The following is a 19216-nucleotide window of genomic DNA, read 5'->3' as shown; positions in this document are numbered from 1 at the left end:
TTATTCACCACCTTTCCCTTACAAAATGTTCAATAAAAAGTAATCAAATGGTCAGATGAAAACCAAAATGGTACCAATAAAAAGAAGAGGTCTTCCCGCAAAAAATAAGCCCTCAACCAGCTCTGTCTAGCGAAAAATAAAAACGTTATGCCTTTCAGAAGATGGCGACGCAAAAACAATAGATTTTTTTCCCTGAATTGAATTCTATTCTGCACAAATAGCAACGCATTAAAAAATCATATAAATGAGGTATCGCTGTAACCGTACCGACCCGCAGAATAAAGGTAACATGTTACTTATGCTGTACGCTGCACGGGAAAAAAAAAAAATGCTAAAAAGCAATGCCAGAATTGATGTTTCCTTTTACATCCCACCCAGAAAGAGTTAATAAAATGTAGTCAATAAGTTACACGCCCCAAAATGGTGGCATTGAAAAGTACATCTAATACCGCAAACACCAAGCCCTCATATGGCCACATTGCCAGAAAATAAAAATAAAAATCTACCTTGTACAATGTGAAGACAAAAACCCCAAAAGTCGCCAAATCATTAGGACATAAGTGGCTGCGACTAGAAGGAAATGTGTAAGCGGTGCAAGCGTTTTCAGGGGACACCCCATATTTAGAGCTTATGAGAGAGCATACACCAGCGCTGACCCCCCAGAATGCCCCTCTTCCCCGTCCGCGTCATAGGAGCTGGTGGGAAAATAGAAAGGGATTTGGTGTACCCAATTTACTCCGCACAGCTTACACATTCACTTCTGGGTTACTAATGCTCACTACATCACTTGATAAATACTTTGAGGGGTGCGGTTTTCAAAATGGGGTCACTTTCTAGAGGTTTCCACTGTTTTGACTCCTCAAGGGCTTTGTAAATGCGACATGGTTCCTGAAACTGATCACAGTCAGATCTGCCCTCTAAAAGCTCTTTGGCGCGCCTTCCCTCCTGCGTCTCGCTGTGCGTCCATATATTAGTTTACACCCACAAGTGGGGTACTATGGTAGTCGGGAGAACTTGCCTAACAAATTGTGGGATGCGTTTTCTCCTTTAACCCCTTGTGAATGTGCAAATTCTAGGGCTAAACGAAAATATTAGTAAAATAAATTCAAATTTGAAAATTTCACCTCCATTTTGTATTAATTCGTGTTAAGCACTTATAGGGTTAAATTACTAGGTATATGTTGTTTTGGCTTATTTAAGGGGTGCAGTTTTGAAAATGGGGTGATTTATGGGGGGCTTTAATACAAGGGTCTTTCAAAACGCTTTCATAACTGGATTAGGCCCTTTAAAAAATGGGTTTTGGAAATTTCTTGAAAATTTTGAATATTGTTGTTTAACTTGTAAATCTTATAATGTCCGTAAAAATTAAAAGGGCGACTAAAGTTTGATGCCGACATAAAGCAGAGATCTGGGACATGAGATTTATGATATAATTTTGGCGGTCTGACTATCTGTATGTAATGTACATCATTTCAAACTTTATAAAATGCATATTTTTCAAAATTTCCACCAAATTTCCAATTTTTTTTATAATTAAACACAAAACATATCAACCAAAATTTACCACTAACATGAAGTATAATGTGTTACGAAAAAACAGTCTTAAAATCACTTTGGTAAGTTAAAGCATTCCAAAGTTATTGCCACATAAAGTGACACATGTCAGTTTTGAAAAATCGAGCTTGGTCAGGAAGTCAAAAAGTGCCATCGGCGGGAAGGGGTTAAAATATAACATTTTTGCCCAGGCAGCCCCTTTAATAGACATCTACACACTAGTTATTATCTAGGGATTGTAGCATGATTCAGTATTCTGCCATCTGTCTGAAGAACTTGCTGAACGTCTGATTTTCATTCCGTAATCTGTTCCTTTCACTTTTTCTAGGTGCGTCAGTGGACGTAGGAGATTGTATTATTTTGCTGGCAGATAAATCACTTCTGCAGTTACCATTAGAGGCTCTCGGCGTTTTCAAGGACGACGCTATAAATTCTGTGTCAAGAGACTTTTCACTACAATTACTATATAACAGGATTCATAGAGATCACACAGGTAACCAAGGCTGACATGGCTGTATACAATGGAAGTATATACTGTATAGTGACCACTTTATTATGCAAAGTGGCTATTATACGGATATTGCTGACATCGTATTCCTGGAAGGAAAGTAGAAGACATCTCATAGATAACATAGTACTGTTAATGTGATAAATACGGCACATTTTACCCTTACTATTACCTTAGCTTTAGAACCTTTTCTAGATGGTAGCCCAGATTTAATACGGTTATGACTTGCTAGATATGTGGGCGTGGCTTCTCGGAGAAAAGGGGCCATGGCCTAAATGCACTAAAATGTGCCCAAATGGCCCCAAAATTTTTGCATAAAATTCTTGCTCTAAGTAACCCAACTAAAAATGTTATAACCTTAGACTAGACAGTCTAGAGATAAGTCCTATCCATCATCCAGCCTCAGGTACTGTGATAAATCTGGAGCGTTTTCCTACTGCCTGTCTGCCTTTACATTCTCTATCAGTAAATCTGGGTCACTGTTGTCCCATTTGTCTTTTAAGATGACTTGTAGTTTGTGTACCTGTATTTATCGGCAGGACAGAAGGCTTTTATGTTATTATGTTGAATTACTGCTGAAGAGCCATCTTGTAAGTCTTCGTAGTGATCTATATGACAAGTGTCTGCCACAGGAAGAAAACCCATACAGCCATTCTTCACGGCGCTGAGCACTGAAACCTTGCACTTGAGCAGTACACGCGGTTAGTTCGGGTTGTGCAGGAATGTGCTGAACATGCGCAGTACTCTCGCTGCGACTCAAAGTAGTTACAAGTACTGCGCATGCGCAAGATTTCAGCACCCAGCTTAGTGATTGTGCCATTAAACATAATGCCTTATTATCCAGTGAAGAGTAATGGTGTATGGATAAACGCTTCATGTATTATCACAAATATAATGAGAAGGGAGCCCAGCGCTATGCTGCCAATTCTCAATGCATTATATACCTGATATATACCACTAATAACAAATCTAGACACTGCCACAATATTTGTTATATAGTAGCCATACTATACTATTGATCTGCCATACTATATTTAGCAGCATAGTCTATATATGTTATTAGTGGTATATATAAGCTCAATAAAGAATTGAGAATTAGGCTTTATATCCCTTCTTATTATATTTGCTATATCCATGCACCATTACTCTTCACTGGATAGTGGGGATCAATACTTCTATACACTGCCTACTCTCCTATTTTACATTATGTTTTAATAGTACAATAAAAGAAGTTTAATTTATTATTTTTTTTATCTGTTTTGGCCCTTTTTGCTTCCTTCTTGCTCTCTTTTTTTTCTTTTTCCTAACACTAGTTTTAGGCTCAGCCATCAATGTCGTATAGGTAGAATTTCAACCTGATCGATCAATTGTGCAGTACATTGTATATCCGCTGTATGGTACCGCACCTCTGTGCTATTCTAATGAATGAGACAGAGCTCTGTATCATACCCGGCATAGCCAATATAGAATGCACCCAGCAGTGAAGAGGCCACAGGGCTTACCCAAATATGGAGGAAACCGTGAAGGACATTTCTGCGCCAACACAGTCTATGGAAGAGGAGTAGCTTGGCTTTGCTATGCTGTTTCTGCTGCGTCCATTCTTCTTTATGGGAACTGCAAAGAGCATTTTAAAGGTTTTTTCGATGACTAATAAGTCTTCTGTCAGTATTCACCTGCCGCTCCGGTTCAGACACTACCCATGTCCCTCCTGCTCTCCATTTCCTGCCATCTATAGACATACAGGAAGTGCCTGACGTTGCACGCTCAGCCAATCACTGGCCGCAGATCTGACCCACTTCCGTCAATGGCCGACTGAGCAGGCATATCTAAGAACCTTCTATGTGTCTTGGACACCAAGCAGAGACCTGAATAACATCTGCATCAGAATGGCTTTGGGGATCAGTAAGAGGGTTGCATGCCCCGTTCTATATATTAATCAACCCCTTTAAGACCAGTTATTACAGGCAGTGCTTCCCCTACATGTTCACCTGGACTCTTTCTGCTTCTAATAAGGAACCCGTGTCCGCACATATAAATCTTTAATGGTGGGTAAGTTAGTTTTTCATTAAATGTATTGATTGGAACCAGCATGGACAGATACATGTGAAGGTTTTAAGTCTTTCAGGAAAGCACAGCAGCGTCTGATCAATCCTTTTACTCGCTGGCGTAGGCTTTGTATGCCAGATCTACAGATATTAACAATTAATAACTATACTTGATGCGTTATTTTCTGACTTATTCTGTGTTGATCATCTCATAGAAGGTTCAGAAGGAAAGAGAGATGTGAAGAGTGCCAAAGAACCCAAGCAGAGAGGGGAACAGAAAAAGAACATAAAAACTGTGAGTGAACCTCTTTCCTATCAATGTGAACGGCGTTGTGGATGGGCTGACAAGTGACAGCAAAGGGATTGATGGAGAATCTGCCGCCTTTGTTCCTGAACATGTCTACTGCTCTGCCTGAACTTTCATGGTCTCCAAAGAGCTTAAGATGTTCATAGACCTGTGGCCTCCTATCTATTAATACATTCTGATTATAGTATATACCAGTATATAGCCACAACTTTTGATCATCAATGTCAGATTATAGGCTTAAGCATGCTCGGAAACATTATAATTGCCAAAAATCACAAGACATCCTATTGTTACAGTATATGCCCCAATACTGAGAGGACCTCTCCCCACCTCCACCTAATCCAACTCTTTGTACCCTTCAATAGGTGCAGCTCCACTCACTCCAGCGCACATGATTTTTTATTTTTTGTAATATTGTTATAATCTGTGCCAAATTTACGTGAAAATTCTATTATTTTGATCCCCCTGTACATTTGCTTTATATTTTCTTTAGGCGCCCATTAATCGCGTTCTTCCAGCGAACTGTATACCAGTGGATACCCATCGCTTTAAATGTATCCTTTACAAAGTGCTTTGCTTAGACATGCCCAGTGATATATATAGAATAGAGGGGGGGTCTCATACCAAAGACCAAAATGGGACCTTAGTGTGGTGCTAGGTCAGAAGGGCTACCTCCACACCCTTGTTCATGCCCCCCATTGCCTTCCCCAACCCAAAAAAAAGGTTCCTCTGCACAGGATGAAGTTTGTGCCACTTAGCAGTAAAGGGATTGAGACCAAGGTCCCATGATCTTCCTCGATGCCTATGAGAAAAATGACTGGTTAAGGGGATTTTTATCCAAACGTCTCAGAATGGGTTACAGATGCCTTTGTCACTTCCCTTCCTTCTCTGCCTGTATTTCTCACCAGTCTATTCTTCCTAGTCCATCTCGACACATAGGAGAGGCTACTCAGCCATTCATTGGCTTAGGCGGGTCACCTCTGCTGTGATTGGTTGTGTGGCCACTTCCTGTGTGAGGAGTGGGAACAGGAAGTAGAGACCAATGGTTAATACTCCAGCATTGGAGTAGGGGAGAGCAGGGGAGAGCTTCACTACTTTTACTACTACTTGCTAGCCCAGTTCAGGGATTTTAATTGATGAGGCTATTAATATCTGATCGGTAGGGGTCCATAATCTAGGACCACCACAGATCAGCATTTGAATGACATTTGCTGTGCTTGGTATTGCATCTCAGCCCTATTCTCTATACTATGTGACCTCATTGGTACAGGTAAGAGGCTGCAGCAGCTGAGGTGTCAGACCCCCAAAGATCTCATAGTTATGACCTATAGTAAGAGTAGACCATCATGATGTAAGTCCCAGAAAACCCCTTTAATTTTCACCTGCCAGCCTCCTTTAAGCCTGTATTATAAGATTTTAGTTCTTTATTGCCCCCTTACCTTTCTATGTCAGATATTGTGGATCCCTACAATGACCTAAGAGAAGCGGGTAAGACTGTTACACTGTACATCATATTATATTATTATTATATTTATATAGTCACATTCTCGTTCTCTAATTGTAGCTATACAGTCGATGCTTCTCCCCGGTCGTCTGCATAGTAAATTATACATTTTTCGGCATTGATTTCTTTATGGATTTATTAACACCTGATGTAGGTAAATACATAAAGACCTATGATCCCTGCTTATTTATTGCAGACGCTTATTCTACTTTAGACGCGCTATATCCTACATTCTGAAAAGGCCGCCATCCCAGAGCTCAGAAACTCAATTTTCTATTCATTTTGTGTCTTTTCAGAATCGCTGAGCCCGGTCTATAGAATGAATGAAGTCCTTGTAAAATACAGCCAGCAATTTGCTGCTAATTGGGAAGGAATTACAGGCGGCTCACATGTGCCCAGGTTGGCTCTCTGCTGCGGAGACCACAATTGGCTTTTTAGTGTCAATACAAGCAAGTCAATGTGGCGCATTGTTGTCTTCTAATTGTTTTTTAGGCTACTGTTTTATTGATATCTGTGCAGTCAATACTTCGCACCTCGGGCTATATTGTAAGACATGGGGGTGTTCATTGAAGTTTTACAAGTCTTGGCGAAAACTTTTATATTATTTTCCAAAAAGTTCAGGTGTTTGGGTTTTTTTTTTTTTTTTGCTTGCATTGCAGAAGGTATTAAGGTTGGCACCACTGGTGGAGTAAGATATCGGGCAGGATGTCCATCAGTGGCGTTGCTTGTTTTAGATTATAGCCAAGAAGCCTGTTTTAGGGCTGTGTGCTTGGATGCTGTATGGTGGTATATTTTATGTGCTGCCATAGGGTACCATATTACCAGAACCTTGACAAGACTTAAGGACCCTGGTGCAAAAGCTCAGCTTAGGGTCTCATGTGCAACCTCTCCTCGTGACTGTCAGCCTACTTCCCATCCATACATTTGTCACATGTAGATTTCCCTTACCATGAAGACTTGATCACAATATGTCTGTGCCCCCAAGTTTCTCGTCATTCCTCTCTTAGTACCTTGCTTTCTGCCATATCCTATGTCCCATAATCCCTTCTTGACTATCTGCTATTTTTTTTTCGATAAGTCGTTCATTTTCTCCTTCTTGACAGTGGAAGGCTGTGTGTATATCACATAAATCTTCTCAGTAAAGCTCACCAGAAGGCAAGCGTGATACATTTACGATGCACAGACTGCCACCTATTAAAGAGGACCCTTCATGGTTTGGGGCACAGGCAATTCTATATACTGCTGGAAAGCCAACAGTACACTGAATTCAGCGCACTGTCGGCTTTCACGATCTGTGCCCCCGGTGAAGAGCTAGCGGTCCCAGTACCGTAGCTCTTCATCGTCAGAAGGGCGTTTCTAACAGTCTGTCAGAAACATCCCTCTGCACAGTAGCGGCAATAGTGCTGTACAGTGTGAGTGGAGAGGAACGTCCCCTCCCCTCCTGATAATACTCTTCTATGGACGAGCACTGTGAGCAGAGGGAGGGGGCGTTCCTCCCCGATTACACTATACAGCGCGATAGGCGCTGCTGTGGAGAAGGACGTACCTGACTGACTGTCAGGAACGTCCTCCTGACTGTAAAGAGCTACAGTACCGGGACCAATAGCTCTTCACCGGGGCACAGATCAGGAAAACCGACACTGTGCTGAATTCAGCGCACTATTGGCTTTCCAGCAGTATATAGAACTGCCTGTGCCCCAAACCATGAAAGGTCCTCTTTAAAGGAATTAACTTCACTTTGTCTTTCAGCCATGCAGAGTGGGAAACCCTTATGACAAGCTGCAGTGCCTTTATCTTCTATGGGACAGAGCGGCTTACAGCGCACATACTGATGGACAAATTTCTGGCTATGGATTTTACAGGTGAGGATATATAGAAGTATTATAAACTTCTATCAGTCCAGTCAGTGGCGTAACTAGGAATGGCAGGGCCAAGTGACGAACTTCTGACATGAGGCTCCCCCGACCGACATCGAAGACCCCGACTGACCAACTACCCCCCCTTCCCTACCCGCATTCCTGCGCGCACTATTATGCCCCATAGTGGCCCCTGCACACAGTATCGTGCCCCACAGTGGCCCCTGCACACAGTATTATGCCCCATAGTGGCCCCTGCACGCAGTATTATACCTCAGTGGTCCCTGCACACAGTATTATGTCCCATAGTGGCCCCTGCACACAGTATTATACCCCATAGTGGCACCTGCACACAGTATTATCCCCATAGTGGCCCCTGCACACAGTATTATGCCCCATAGTGGCCCCTATTTAAAAGTTTATACAAAACTCAAGAACAATGTATAAAATGTGATGTAATGCAAAAAAGCATGGTGTTTTTTTTTGTTTGTTTGTTTTTCTTTACACCAGGTATGAGAAGTGACAGACCGAGACAATTGGTTATTGATAAAAAGCTTGGGAACGTTCATTTTCCGAAGTAAAGCGTACTGTAGAGACCTTTCTGTTTTGATATGAACCATGGGACTGTCTGTCTCTAAGCAAATCTTCACTTCTGAGTTATTGCATTTCATAGATCAATATTTTGCAGAATTAGATATTATGGTTGTCACAGATGATAGAGGCATTGTCAGCCGCAAAAAAACCCTGACAACTGGTCCAACAAGTAACACAAATAAGGTGCACACCATGTGTAGCCGTGCTGAGATTGTCTGTCTCTTTTGTGCGGCTTCTTATAGATTGCTAGTCACAGGCTTCTTATCCTGGAGGAGGGCGGTACTTTATCTGGTCACTGTATGGTGGTATTTGCAGGCTGTATGTGGGTATTTTATCTTGTCATTGTATGGTAGTATTATTCAGTCACTGTATGGTGGTATTCAGTAACTGTGTGGAGGCATTATTTGGGCACTATATGGGGATGATATTCGATTACCATCTGGTGGTATTATTCACTCTCTGTACTTTGGTATTATTCGGTTACAGTATGGTGGTATTATTCGGTTACTGTATGGTAGTTTTATCCAGATACATTATGGTGATATTATTTGGTCTCAGTATGGTGGTATTATTTGATCACTCTATGGTGGTATTATTCAGTCTCTGTATTTTGATATTGTTCGGTTACTGTGTGGTATTATTCGGTTACAGTGTGGTGGTATTATTTGGTCACAGTATGGTGGTGGTGTTCAGTCTCAGCATGGTGGTATTACTCGGTTACAGTATGATGGTATTCGGTAATAGTATGGTGGTATTATTCGGTTACAGTGACAATATTTGGTCACTGTGTTGTTATTATTCAGTCTCTGTATAGGGTTTTATGGTGGTGAGTGAGTACTGTATGGCAGTATTATTGGGTCACTCTCTGTCGGTATTATTCGGTTACAGTATGGTGATATTATTCACCTATTGGATGGTATGAAGTTTTCACTGATGGTATATGATGGTATTAATTAGTCACATTAGGGTGACATTATTAAGTAACTGTATTGTGATATTTTCTCTCTGATGGTAATATTGGGCTATTACATAATGATGATAATTGGTCACTGGTGATTAGAGATGAGCGAGTAGTTAAATACTCGATATTCGTTTCGAGTAGCCCCTCAATATTCGACTACTCGAATCGAATATCGAACCCTATTATAGTCTATGGGGGAAAAATGCTTGTTTCAGGGGTAGGCAACATTCGATCAAATTGAACTTACAAAGTCCATGAGTGAGAGTCGGGCTGGATTCTCCGAGAAATCTTCTCCGTGCAGCGTCCCCGCAGCGTCTTCCGGCTCTGAACTCACTCTGCCAGGCATCGGGCCTGGGCAGAGCCGACTGCGCATGCCCGCACTACAAGAAAATGGCCGCTTACAGTCAAAATATATATATTATGTTATATATTTTTTTATATATATACCTCATATACTCGAGTATAAGCCAAATTTTTTAGCACAGTTTTTGTGCTGAAAAAGCCCCCATTAGCTTATACTCGAGTGAAGCGAAAAAATATATATATATTTAATTTTTTTTATTTTTTTGGGAGGGGGGGGGGGTCTATGACCAGCCGCAATAGTAATGAATGGAATCTCGCATAAAATAGTAAAAAAAAAAAAAGCTTTAAAAAAATAAAGTTAATAAAAGTTCTAAATCCCTCCTTTCCCTAGAATACATATAAAAGTAGAAAATGACTGTGAAACACAAACACATTAGGTATCCCTGTGTCTGACAGTGCCCGGTCTACTGAATATAGGGGATCTGCAGTGCTCCTGTTCTGTCGGGAAGGGGTTAATAGGAGCACTGCAGATTCCCTATATTCAGCCAGGCTGAATTCCAAGTGGGGAAAAAAAAAACTCAGTCCTCAAGCTCAGGGAAGGGGCAGACAGACAACCAAAACACCCCCTCCCCTTCCCCAGCACCCAGAAACTACTAATATTACAAAAGTGAAAGTTTGTGTGTTTGGATGTTTGTTACTCTTTCATGCAAAAACGGCTGAATTGATTTGGATGCCAGCAACTTATCTCAGCTTCTGATAAAGCTAGATCTGTTATCTCTCTGTGTAAACACACAGATAACCCTGAGTCTATTGTGTACACACAACACGTAGACGAAGTCGTGGGCAGAGGATAGTAATCATATATGACAGGTAGTCAGGAGGGAGGGGCTATAAGGTAAATCTGTATTCACACTGTCCTGCACCCTTCCCCTCTGCTCCTGTACTGAGGCGGCTGTCGGCTCTGCTGCTCTGTATAAGAAGTGTCACACTGACAGGACTGACGCAGCGCTCATACAGCTGGGCTAATGCGGGGTCAATGCAGATTTGTTTTATAGCCCCTCCCTCATGACTACGTCATTGGTCCTGGAGATGATGCGTCACCTCAATGATGAGCAGAGACTCTGCTTATTAGCTTTATATTGCTGGTAATGGGGCAGTACATCGTGTCCTGAAGTGGAGCAGGGGGCAGAGGCTACAAAGACATCCCAGTTAAGCTGCTGGTTCAATCCCCAGACGGCTGAGAATAAACCATAAGTGTGAAGAGAGACAACCGAGGGGGTGGATCATACCAGAGTCTATGGTGGAGCAGATCAGTGGACATACAGGAGGGAGTTGCATTTCAGAGAGAGGAAAGTTTGAGGTTGACTGTGAATACAGTGTATGATGCTACAATGTTTTGCTCTCTGTTATCAGCCATTATAGTACAGTGAGGTAGTGTAAGGCTTAGCTGCTCTGGTCAGTTGGATGTTATAATACAGATAACAGGGTGAGGTTTCACATCCTGAGGTGGTGCAGAAGGTAAAGTCTCTGGGGCAGGGACAGAGGGATCCTGGTTCTATCCCTGGGGCAGCAGGTCAGGGACTGAGGGTAAAAGGCATCCCTATCATAATGTTAATGACCTGCTGGTATTTGTTGTCCACCAAGGAGGTGGTACCTAACCTATTACTATTAACGGAGGGTGAAGGGTTTTTGGGTGACCCCTATAGTGTGTATCTAATAATCCAGAAGGAAAGTCTGAACTGTGATGAATGTAGGAAACCAGAAATGCCTATCTACAATCTATTGCTCCCTGTTATCAGCCATCACAGGTCAGGGGTGGTTGACTGTCTAACCCCTTATAATACAGATAGCAGGATTAGTTTTCATGTCTTGTGGCGGAGCAGTAAGTAAAGGTCTTGGAGCTGGTGATGGAGAAGCTACAGATAGGATCCTGGTTCAATCCCCAGAGCTGCAGGAGGCTGATATGGCTTGGGGACTGAAGATAAAGGGCAGCCTTATCATTATAATAATGACTGCTGTGATTTGTTGTCCGCTAAGGAGGGTGGTACCTTAACAGAGAGTGAAGAGTTTATGGGTGACCCCTATAGTGTGTATGTAATAATTCAGAAGGAAAATCTAAACTGTGATAGATGTAGGAAACCAGAAATGTCTATCATCTCTGGGTGAATACAATCTATTGCTCCCTGTTATCAGCCATTTCAGGCCAGTGGGCGGTTGACTGTCTAACTCTAAACCTAATCTTGTAGGTGGGGGAACATGAGCTATTACTTCCTGTTATCAGCCATTTCAGGTGAGGCTGACTGACTAACCCTGTAGGTTGGGAACATAATCTATGACTTCCTTTTATAAGTCATTTTTGGCTGCAAGGAAGACGCTTACCTGCTAAGTTTGGTGGTGCACAGAATCCTCTGAACCCCCTTTTGTATGTTATAATACACATAGCAGGGTAAGCTTTCATGTCCTGCAGTGGAGCAGAAGGTAAAGGCCTCAGAGCTGGTAATGGAGAAGCTGGATGGATGCTGGTGACAGAGAAACTACAGACAGACCCTGGTTCAATCCCCCCAAGCTGCAGGAGGCTGATACAGAAGATAAATGTCATCACAAGAAGGAGGATCATACCAAAGAACATCAAGGGCCAGGATCAGACCAGTGGACATACAGGGGGTCTTGCAGTCCAGAGAGGGAAATTTTAAGGCACTTAACCAATTTCTGGAAAGTACCCCCAAATAGATTCAACCATTTCCTCAAACACACCAACCTCTCCAGAGCCCCCCTGCACACTGGCTGACCATGCAGAGACCCCCTTCAAGGCCATTAACCTGGAGCCAACACTAGGGTTTGAACCTGCAACCTCAGGAGTTCTCTAGTAACAACCAGAGCACTTATCAAGTGAGCCAACTCCTCATCTACACACAGATAGGATTCTATGGTCCCCAAAACATTCAATACAATGTAACCCAGGCATGTCTGACCTCAGGGCCAAAAGAAGAATCTGGGAGCCAATCAATCACCGGGATCAACCCCATGGAGGATTAATAAGGGCCTATTGTATGTAGAAGTGGAGAACTCAGGAGGTAGGTCCCCGACCCCTGAGGACCCAGAGGGAAGTGTAGCGCCTTTAAAGGAAAAGAGAGTTTTAGAATGTTCTATACAGCACTAATAATACACAACACAGGGATCGAACCTGCAACCTCAGGAGTCCTATAAATATAACACAAGAACCTAACCACTGAGCCAACCTCTCATTTACACACAAGTAGGATTCTATGGTCCCCAAAACATTCAATACAATGTAACCCAGGCATGTCTGACCTCAGGGCCAAAAGAAGAATCTGGGAGCCAATCACCGGGAACAACCCCATGGAGGATTAATGAGGGCCTATTGTATATAGAAGTGGAGAACTCAGGAAGTAGATCCCCGACTCCCGAGGACCCAGAGGGGAGTGCAGCGCCTTTAAAGGAAAAGAGAGTTTTAGAATGTTCTATACAGCACTAATAATACACAGCACAGGGATCGAACCTGCAACCTCAGGAGTCCTATAAATATAACACAAGCACCTAACCAACTGAGCCAACTCCCCAAATCAATCAAAAACCAAGTATCCTGGGATATGATGTCATAAACTCTATGTAACCTCTGACCTAAGAAGACATGACCCATCCATGGCTGATCTGGTAGCTACGAGAAGAAGGTAACAGCAGAGGAAAGAGGCCCTCCTGGTACATTGTAACACTTACCTGCTAAGTCTGAACTCCGTTTGTATGTTATAATACAGATAAAAGGATAAGCTTTCATGTGCTGAGGTGGAGCAGAAGGTAAAGGCATTGGTGCAGCAGCTACAGACCCTGGTTCAGTCCCAGAGCAGCAGGTCAGGGAGGTAAAGGTCCTCCCTATTATATTAATGACCTGCATGTGAGTTGAACATGCAGGGACCTGTCCAAGATCAAACCTGGAGCCTACATTTGCCATTGAACCTGGAGCCAACACCCTTGGGATTGAACCTGCGACCTGAGGAGCTCTTCAAACACAGCCAGATCACATATCCAGTGAGCCATCATCACAACACAACATACACAGGACGGTCCTCATATATGATGTTATAAACTTACACAACGTCTGACCCAAGAAAAATATCTATATGAAATGGTGGCAGCGGAGGAGATGATCACCAGGACCCCATAGAGGATTAAGGAGGGATCTACTGTATATAGAACTGGAGGAACACATGAAGACGTAAGTAAGTCCAAGACCACCAGAGGACTCAACAAGAAGATCCCTGACTCCTGAGAACCTAGAGGGGGAGGGGTGCAGCGTCTTTAAAGGAAAATTCTCAGAGTGTTCTATACAGTCAAGGGATTGAACCTGCAACCTGAGGAGTTCTCCAGCTAGAAGCAGAGCACTTATCCAGTGAACCAACTCCTCAACACATCTGCATGAGTGCACTCATATAGGATATTTTAACTTCAAAGAAGAACCTCTGACCCCAAAAGATCCACTACAACATAAACCAGGCATGTCTGACCTCAGGGCTAAAAAGAGAATCTGGGAGCCGATCAACAGGATCATGGAGGATTAATGAGAGTCTATTGCATATAGAAGTGGAGGACTCAGGAAGTAGATCCCTGACTCCTGTGACCATCCCAATAGCTCAGCTATCAGTGACTCGTACCCCCATGGTGTCACAGACCCAACCGCCCTAATAACTATAATTATCCAATAACCCTAAATAAATAAAGACTGACAACTTGTCTGTGGTAAAACAAGGCCGCAATGTTTATTAAGGGTAACGTCAATATATACATTTCATATAACCAATCAATGAAGAACCAATTAATAAATAATCCACAGTAATTAATTATCAGTATTGACCACATCATAACCAAGTCCACCCGGGATAAGCTGGGTGACCAAGTCCCTCGAAAAAACATTGCAACGAACAGGAACTGTTCATTATAGTTTGGGATGAAGGTTTAATAGCTCTTGAGAAACAGTTTGACCCCGGCGACAATCTGACTCTTAAATTCAGTTTTCCCGCCACTTTTCAGCGTTGCCATAGGTGAATACTGTCCGGACTCCAGCTGATCCAACTGCAGCAAACTCCGAGGGGTGATTCACGTCGGTAAGTACCATACCTGAAAAATACTAAGGGGGAGACAAAAGGGGAAAAAAAAGGACGAAATAACACTAAATCACATAAAAAATGACCTGACCTGTGACATCCTGTGTCCCCAGGCTAAACGCTCTAGGCGGCCGCTTATCATAAGATCCTACTATTACCTGCATCCTCTGGGATACCACACAGGGATAACATTGGTTAAAGAAACAAGAATCATAGAGGAGCTGTCAGTAATACCGCCATCCGGGGCTCCACTATGAATGGATTATTTGACCACTTGAATGTAGCAGCATAACAAGTGCTTTACTGTCACTTAATATCAATAGAGGCAGCGGCTCTTCTAGAATTGGCCCAACTCCACCCAAAATTGGTCCTGGCGCCGAATTCACAGCCTGATTGTAGCATCACTTTGTATATCTCTGATGAGGACTACCCTATGTGGGGTGAGGATAAGTCGAGACTTGTATCAATAAGAAAATACACGTATTATTTTATTACACTTATTTTTATAGCGCCATCATATTCCGCAGCGCTTTACAGACATTGACAGTCACTGTCCCATATAGGGCTCACAATCTATATTCCCTATCAGTATGTCTTTGAAGTGTGGGAGGAAAGCGGGGTATTCGGAGGAAACCCACACAAACACGGGGAGAACATACAAACTCCTTGCAGATGATGTCCTTGGCAGGATTTGAACCCAGGACTCCAGCGCTGCAAGACTGCAGTGCTAACCACTAAGCCACCGTGCTGCCCAATACCTAACAATCTAATTTAATCTGCATTCCCATCATGCTTTAGCCATCCGCTAAAAATGGATGCCAATAAAAGGCCGTCCATTTACATAAGGGTTCAACGTGAAGAAAGAAAATGGATCTTCTGTTGTCCGGTTGTCTTTGATCTGATACAAAAAAAACATAGCAGACTGATGTTAAAGGGATAGACGCGACTCCGAGGTCTGATCAGTGAGAGCTCTGTGATTTAGACACGTCTCGTATCATTTCTTCCACAACAATATAAATCATAGATAATCCTCTAGCTTTAGGCAAGCCCATGTGTACTCGCTCTATACGGAATACTTTACTTCCCATTTTTAGATATGTTGTTTATTATAATGTCTCAGCAGTTTGGATGATTCCATTGGTAATACAAGTCATCTTGTGTTGTACCTTCTATATATAGTATATACTGTAACTGGTCCTATGGCCCTGTCTAGTATCAATATAACCAGTCCTTAGAGACCCTATCAGAATTAAAGGGAAGTATTATCCACAGAAATAAGAGGCTGGAGATCCATTAACCTGTACTGGACGTTCCGTCACAATGGCAATGGTGGAATATTACTGTTACGGCAAATGTTCTCCAATGATCATTTACTATCCACAGTGTGCACGAAATACGGTATTACATATTGTATATATTATAGGGGTGGTCCAATTTACTAGATAAGTGTCCTATAATGAAATTGAGAGATAATAAAGGGGTTCCTTTGTTCAGAACCTCCTGCCTTGTCCAGGGGGAGCAGTCTCATAGGACATCTCTTGATTTTTGGTACCTGTCCTTCCCTACTTTGTACAGATAACCCATTGATTTTGAATATCTAAAGTTAAGGCCCCCCATAGCGAGCCACAGCCGAAAAGACAGCGGTGGGAAGTCTTTCCGATGCCTTTTTTTTTTCTTGTGGCACGTTCTTTATTGAATATGTAAATGTGGATTGTCTTTTCTAGATTGTCAACTGATGATTCTTCTGGATCAAATGAGAACAAGTCAGAGTTTTTCAAGACAATCCACAATTGATGTGCAAAAAAGGTAATAATGGATTTATAACTATTAAGTCAATATTAATTCTACATTTATTGAGATTGGCGAGAGCCATTTCCCGTTATGGCGCAGTGTCCATGACCGGTTTCAGACGCTTCTTCATGTCTTATTGTATCCTGAGACAAATCCTTTACATTATAGAGAATAATAAGTATTTTCTGTGTTCAGTGAATCTCACCTGTTGTTGGAAAGGCCTGTGGAAACCGCCCTGATGCTGAGTATGGCGGGCGTCCGCTCTGTGATGCTGAACCAATGGCACACACCTCTAGAGCAGAATGCCAGAAGACTGGACCTGCTTACAGAAGGTAAGTGATTGTGTGGAAAGTCACATACTGTCATACATGTCAACTCTAGATTAACCATAACTTTATGGCCACATGTGGCATAGTCATGGCCAGTTAGCTGCTGGCATCTACAAACCCCATCTACACACTACTGAAAAAACCTACAGCTCAAACTGTTGTGTGAACCCGCAGCGAGTCAATGTGTTGCTGTAGGTTTAGCGTGGTTTTGAACTTTTGCAATGCAAAGACTATTTCAGCTACTTTTTTTCTAGAAGCTAGTCCATTATGGGATGGCACCTGCCGTGGACCTGCTATGTGAGGCCTTAGTCCAAAGAGGTCTTCTGGATCCCACCCACTGATATGAGAGTAGAGGTCCAACTTCAGTACCCCCACTGATCAGCTGACTGAATAGTTTGCAAAGCCAATACAAAATCTAAGAGTGTGCACTATAAAACACCTGAGCATTGGGTGTTCTTCCTAGTTGTCAGGCCCCCAATAATCTGAGATTGATTCCCTATTTTAAGAATAGAATAATAGAAACCCTTTAAATCTTTCTATCATTGTTGGATATTTGATATTATTTATTATGTTCCATACTTATCCATTTACTTTGTCAGATCTGTTAGCTCTTGGCAAGACAACAGGGCAGACAGTACAGAGCCAGCGAAAACTGGGGAGCGACTCTGATAAAGTCAGAGGTAAGTATACAGGCTGCAGCACAAGAGTATACATCTGTAATTGGTCATGGTAGGGGTTCATTTCCTACACAGGCTTACAAAATTGTGGGATGTGTCTTATACCCCCCCCCCCCCCCCCTCTTTTTGTGTCCTGGGAACCAGGGAAAACGGTCCAGTCTGCATCAGGGTGTCTTGTTCTAATCCAGGCGACCTTTGGCTCTCCAAGTGTTGTAAAACTACAACTCCCAGCATGTATACTTGCTCTGCTGTTCTTGGAACTCCCATTGATGTGAATGGAGCATGCTGGGAGTTGTAGATTCACAGTAGCTGGAGTGCCGAAAGTTGCTGATCCCTGTTCTAATCCATAAGACCACGGACCACTAAAATAGCGGGCAAAGACAGACCCCATTGAATATAACAGGGACTGTCAGGTATCCGTATTAAAGAAAAGTCATGGGCGCAGGACAGTTTCATCCAGAAATTTTAAGCAGACAGAGCCCCCGACGCTGGTGTCAACCCAAAACAGTTTTTCTTTCTACAAATGAGGCCAAATTGGGGTTTTTTCTGTTTTCTTTCCCAAAAATTCTTTAGTTTGTGAACCCTATGTCATATTTTTTTTTTTTTACTTTCTTGTAGAAGACGACCATTCTCTGGCCACACACGAGGAAGCTGAGCAGGGCCCCCGTGACTCCAAGCTTCTTCTTGAAGACCCCTCCCCATATCGCTATGTTCTGTATGGCCTACCCAATATGGTTGTGATGTGAGGTGTCTTCTAACAATACAATCGTACTTTGGTGACTACATTGGTTGTGCGGACATCACTTTTGTACATGAGAACAATCTCAGTGATAATTACATAGACCGATCCCTGGCCTGCTCTGAATTACTATAATTGTAACGCAATAACCCAATATTCACTCAACACGTTGTCTTTTATTTATAACGGCGTACCAAATTGGGCATGTTAAAAGGATTCATTTCAGCTCGAAATATAAATTGTTTTTAGTACTTTACCACCATGTATGGGATATTAATTGAAATCGGGACGCTGTGTTCAGCCGCCAAGTATCTGCGGCTTTTTATCTGTGAGAACATTGACCACAAATTGCACAACACGTGTACCGCGGGGACAATTGGGGGGGGGGGGGGGGTCACGGAAAAGAAAAACATGTTAATAAATGATATCATAATTACAAAACATTTTACAGTCATCATTTCATAAGACAATCAGATTAACCCTTTCCCTACAGCAAGCTTTTTTGTTTTGTTTTCTACTAAACCCTCACCAGCCAGAAGGTGATGGTGCCTGAACCTTCCTACATGTTCCAAATTTATCTTAAAATTTCATCTCCTGATCTTAGGAAAGCATAAGAGGGATTCTCCAACAAGGTAACATTTTTGAGAAAAAGGGCAGAAAGAGCTATCAAAAATAATAAAAGCTTTACTTACGTCACCCCAATTCCAGCACCTACTAGGTCCCCACCTTGAGGCAGCTTACCGCGATTGGCTGAGCAGGCATTTCCTGTGTGTTGAGACAGGAACAGGAAGCAGAGAATCGGTAAGATTTAGAACTGCAGAATTGGGGAATAGGTGAGTGAGGCTTATTTTATTTTTTAACCCTTTCTACGCCTTTGGTCAAAGATTTTAGGATTTTTACGATCAAAAGGATCTTTAGCATATTACTA

General features: G+C 42.4%; 1 protein-coding gene across 1 annotated transcript in view; it reads left to right on the top strand.

The window, feature by feature from the left end:
- CFAP46 (cilia and flagella associated protein 46) overlaps nt 1-18599 on the top strand; it is a 94432-nt gene extending 75833 nt beyond the window's left edge. Inside the window, exons 50-59 of the mRNA XM_075258482.1 lie at nt 1883-2047; nt 4323-4402; nt 4908-4968; nt 5867-5902; nt 6215-6317; nt 7668-7780; nt 16477-16558; nt 16739-16875; nt 17472-17552; nt 18168-18599. Of these exons, the coding sequence (XP_075114583.1) occupies nt 1883-2047; nt 4323-4402; nt 4908-4968; nt 5867-5902; nt 6215-6317; nt 7668-7780; nt 16477-16558; nt 16739-16875; nt 17472-17552; nt 18168-18295 (986 nt within the window). The 3' untranslated portion in view covers nt 18296-18599. The remainder of the gene's footprint in view (nt 1-1882; nt 2048-4322; nt 4403-4907; nt 4969-5866; nt 5903-6214; nt 6318-7667; nt 7781-16476; nt 16559-16738; nt 16876-17471; nt 17553-18167) is intronic.
- The last annotated feature ends 617 nt before the right edge of the window (nt 18600-19216 follow it).

The sequence above is a fragment of the Leptodactylus fuscus genome, chromosome 10 (assembly GCF_031893055.1).
Source record: "Leptodactylus fuscus isolate aLepFus1 chromosome 10, aLepFus1.hap2, whole genome shotgun sequence".
Lineage (NCBI taxonomy): Eukaryota > Metazoa > Chordata > Amphibia > Anura > Leptodactylidae > Leptodactylus > Leptodactylus fuscus.
The sequence above is the reverse complement of the archived record's forward strand: the minus strand, read 5'-3'. Positions and strand labels throughout refer to the sequence as shown.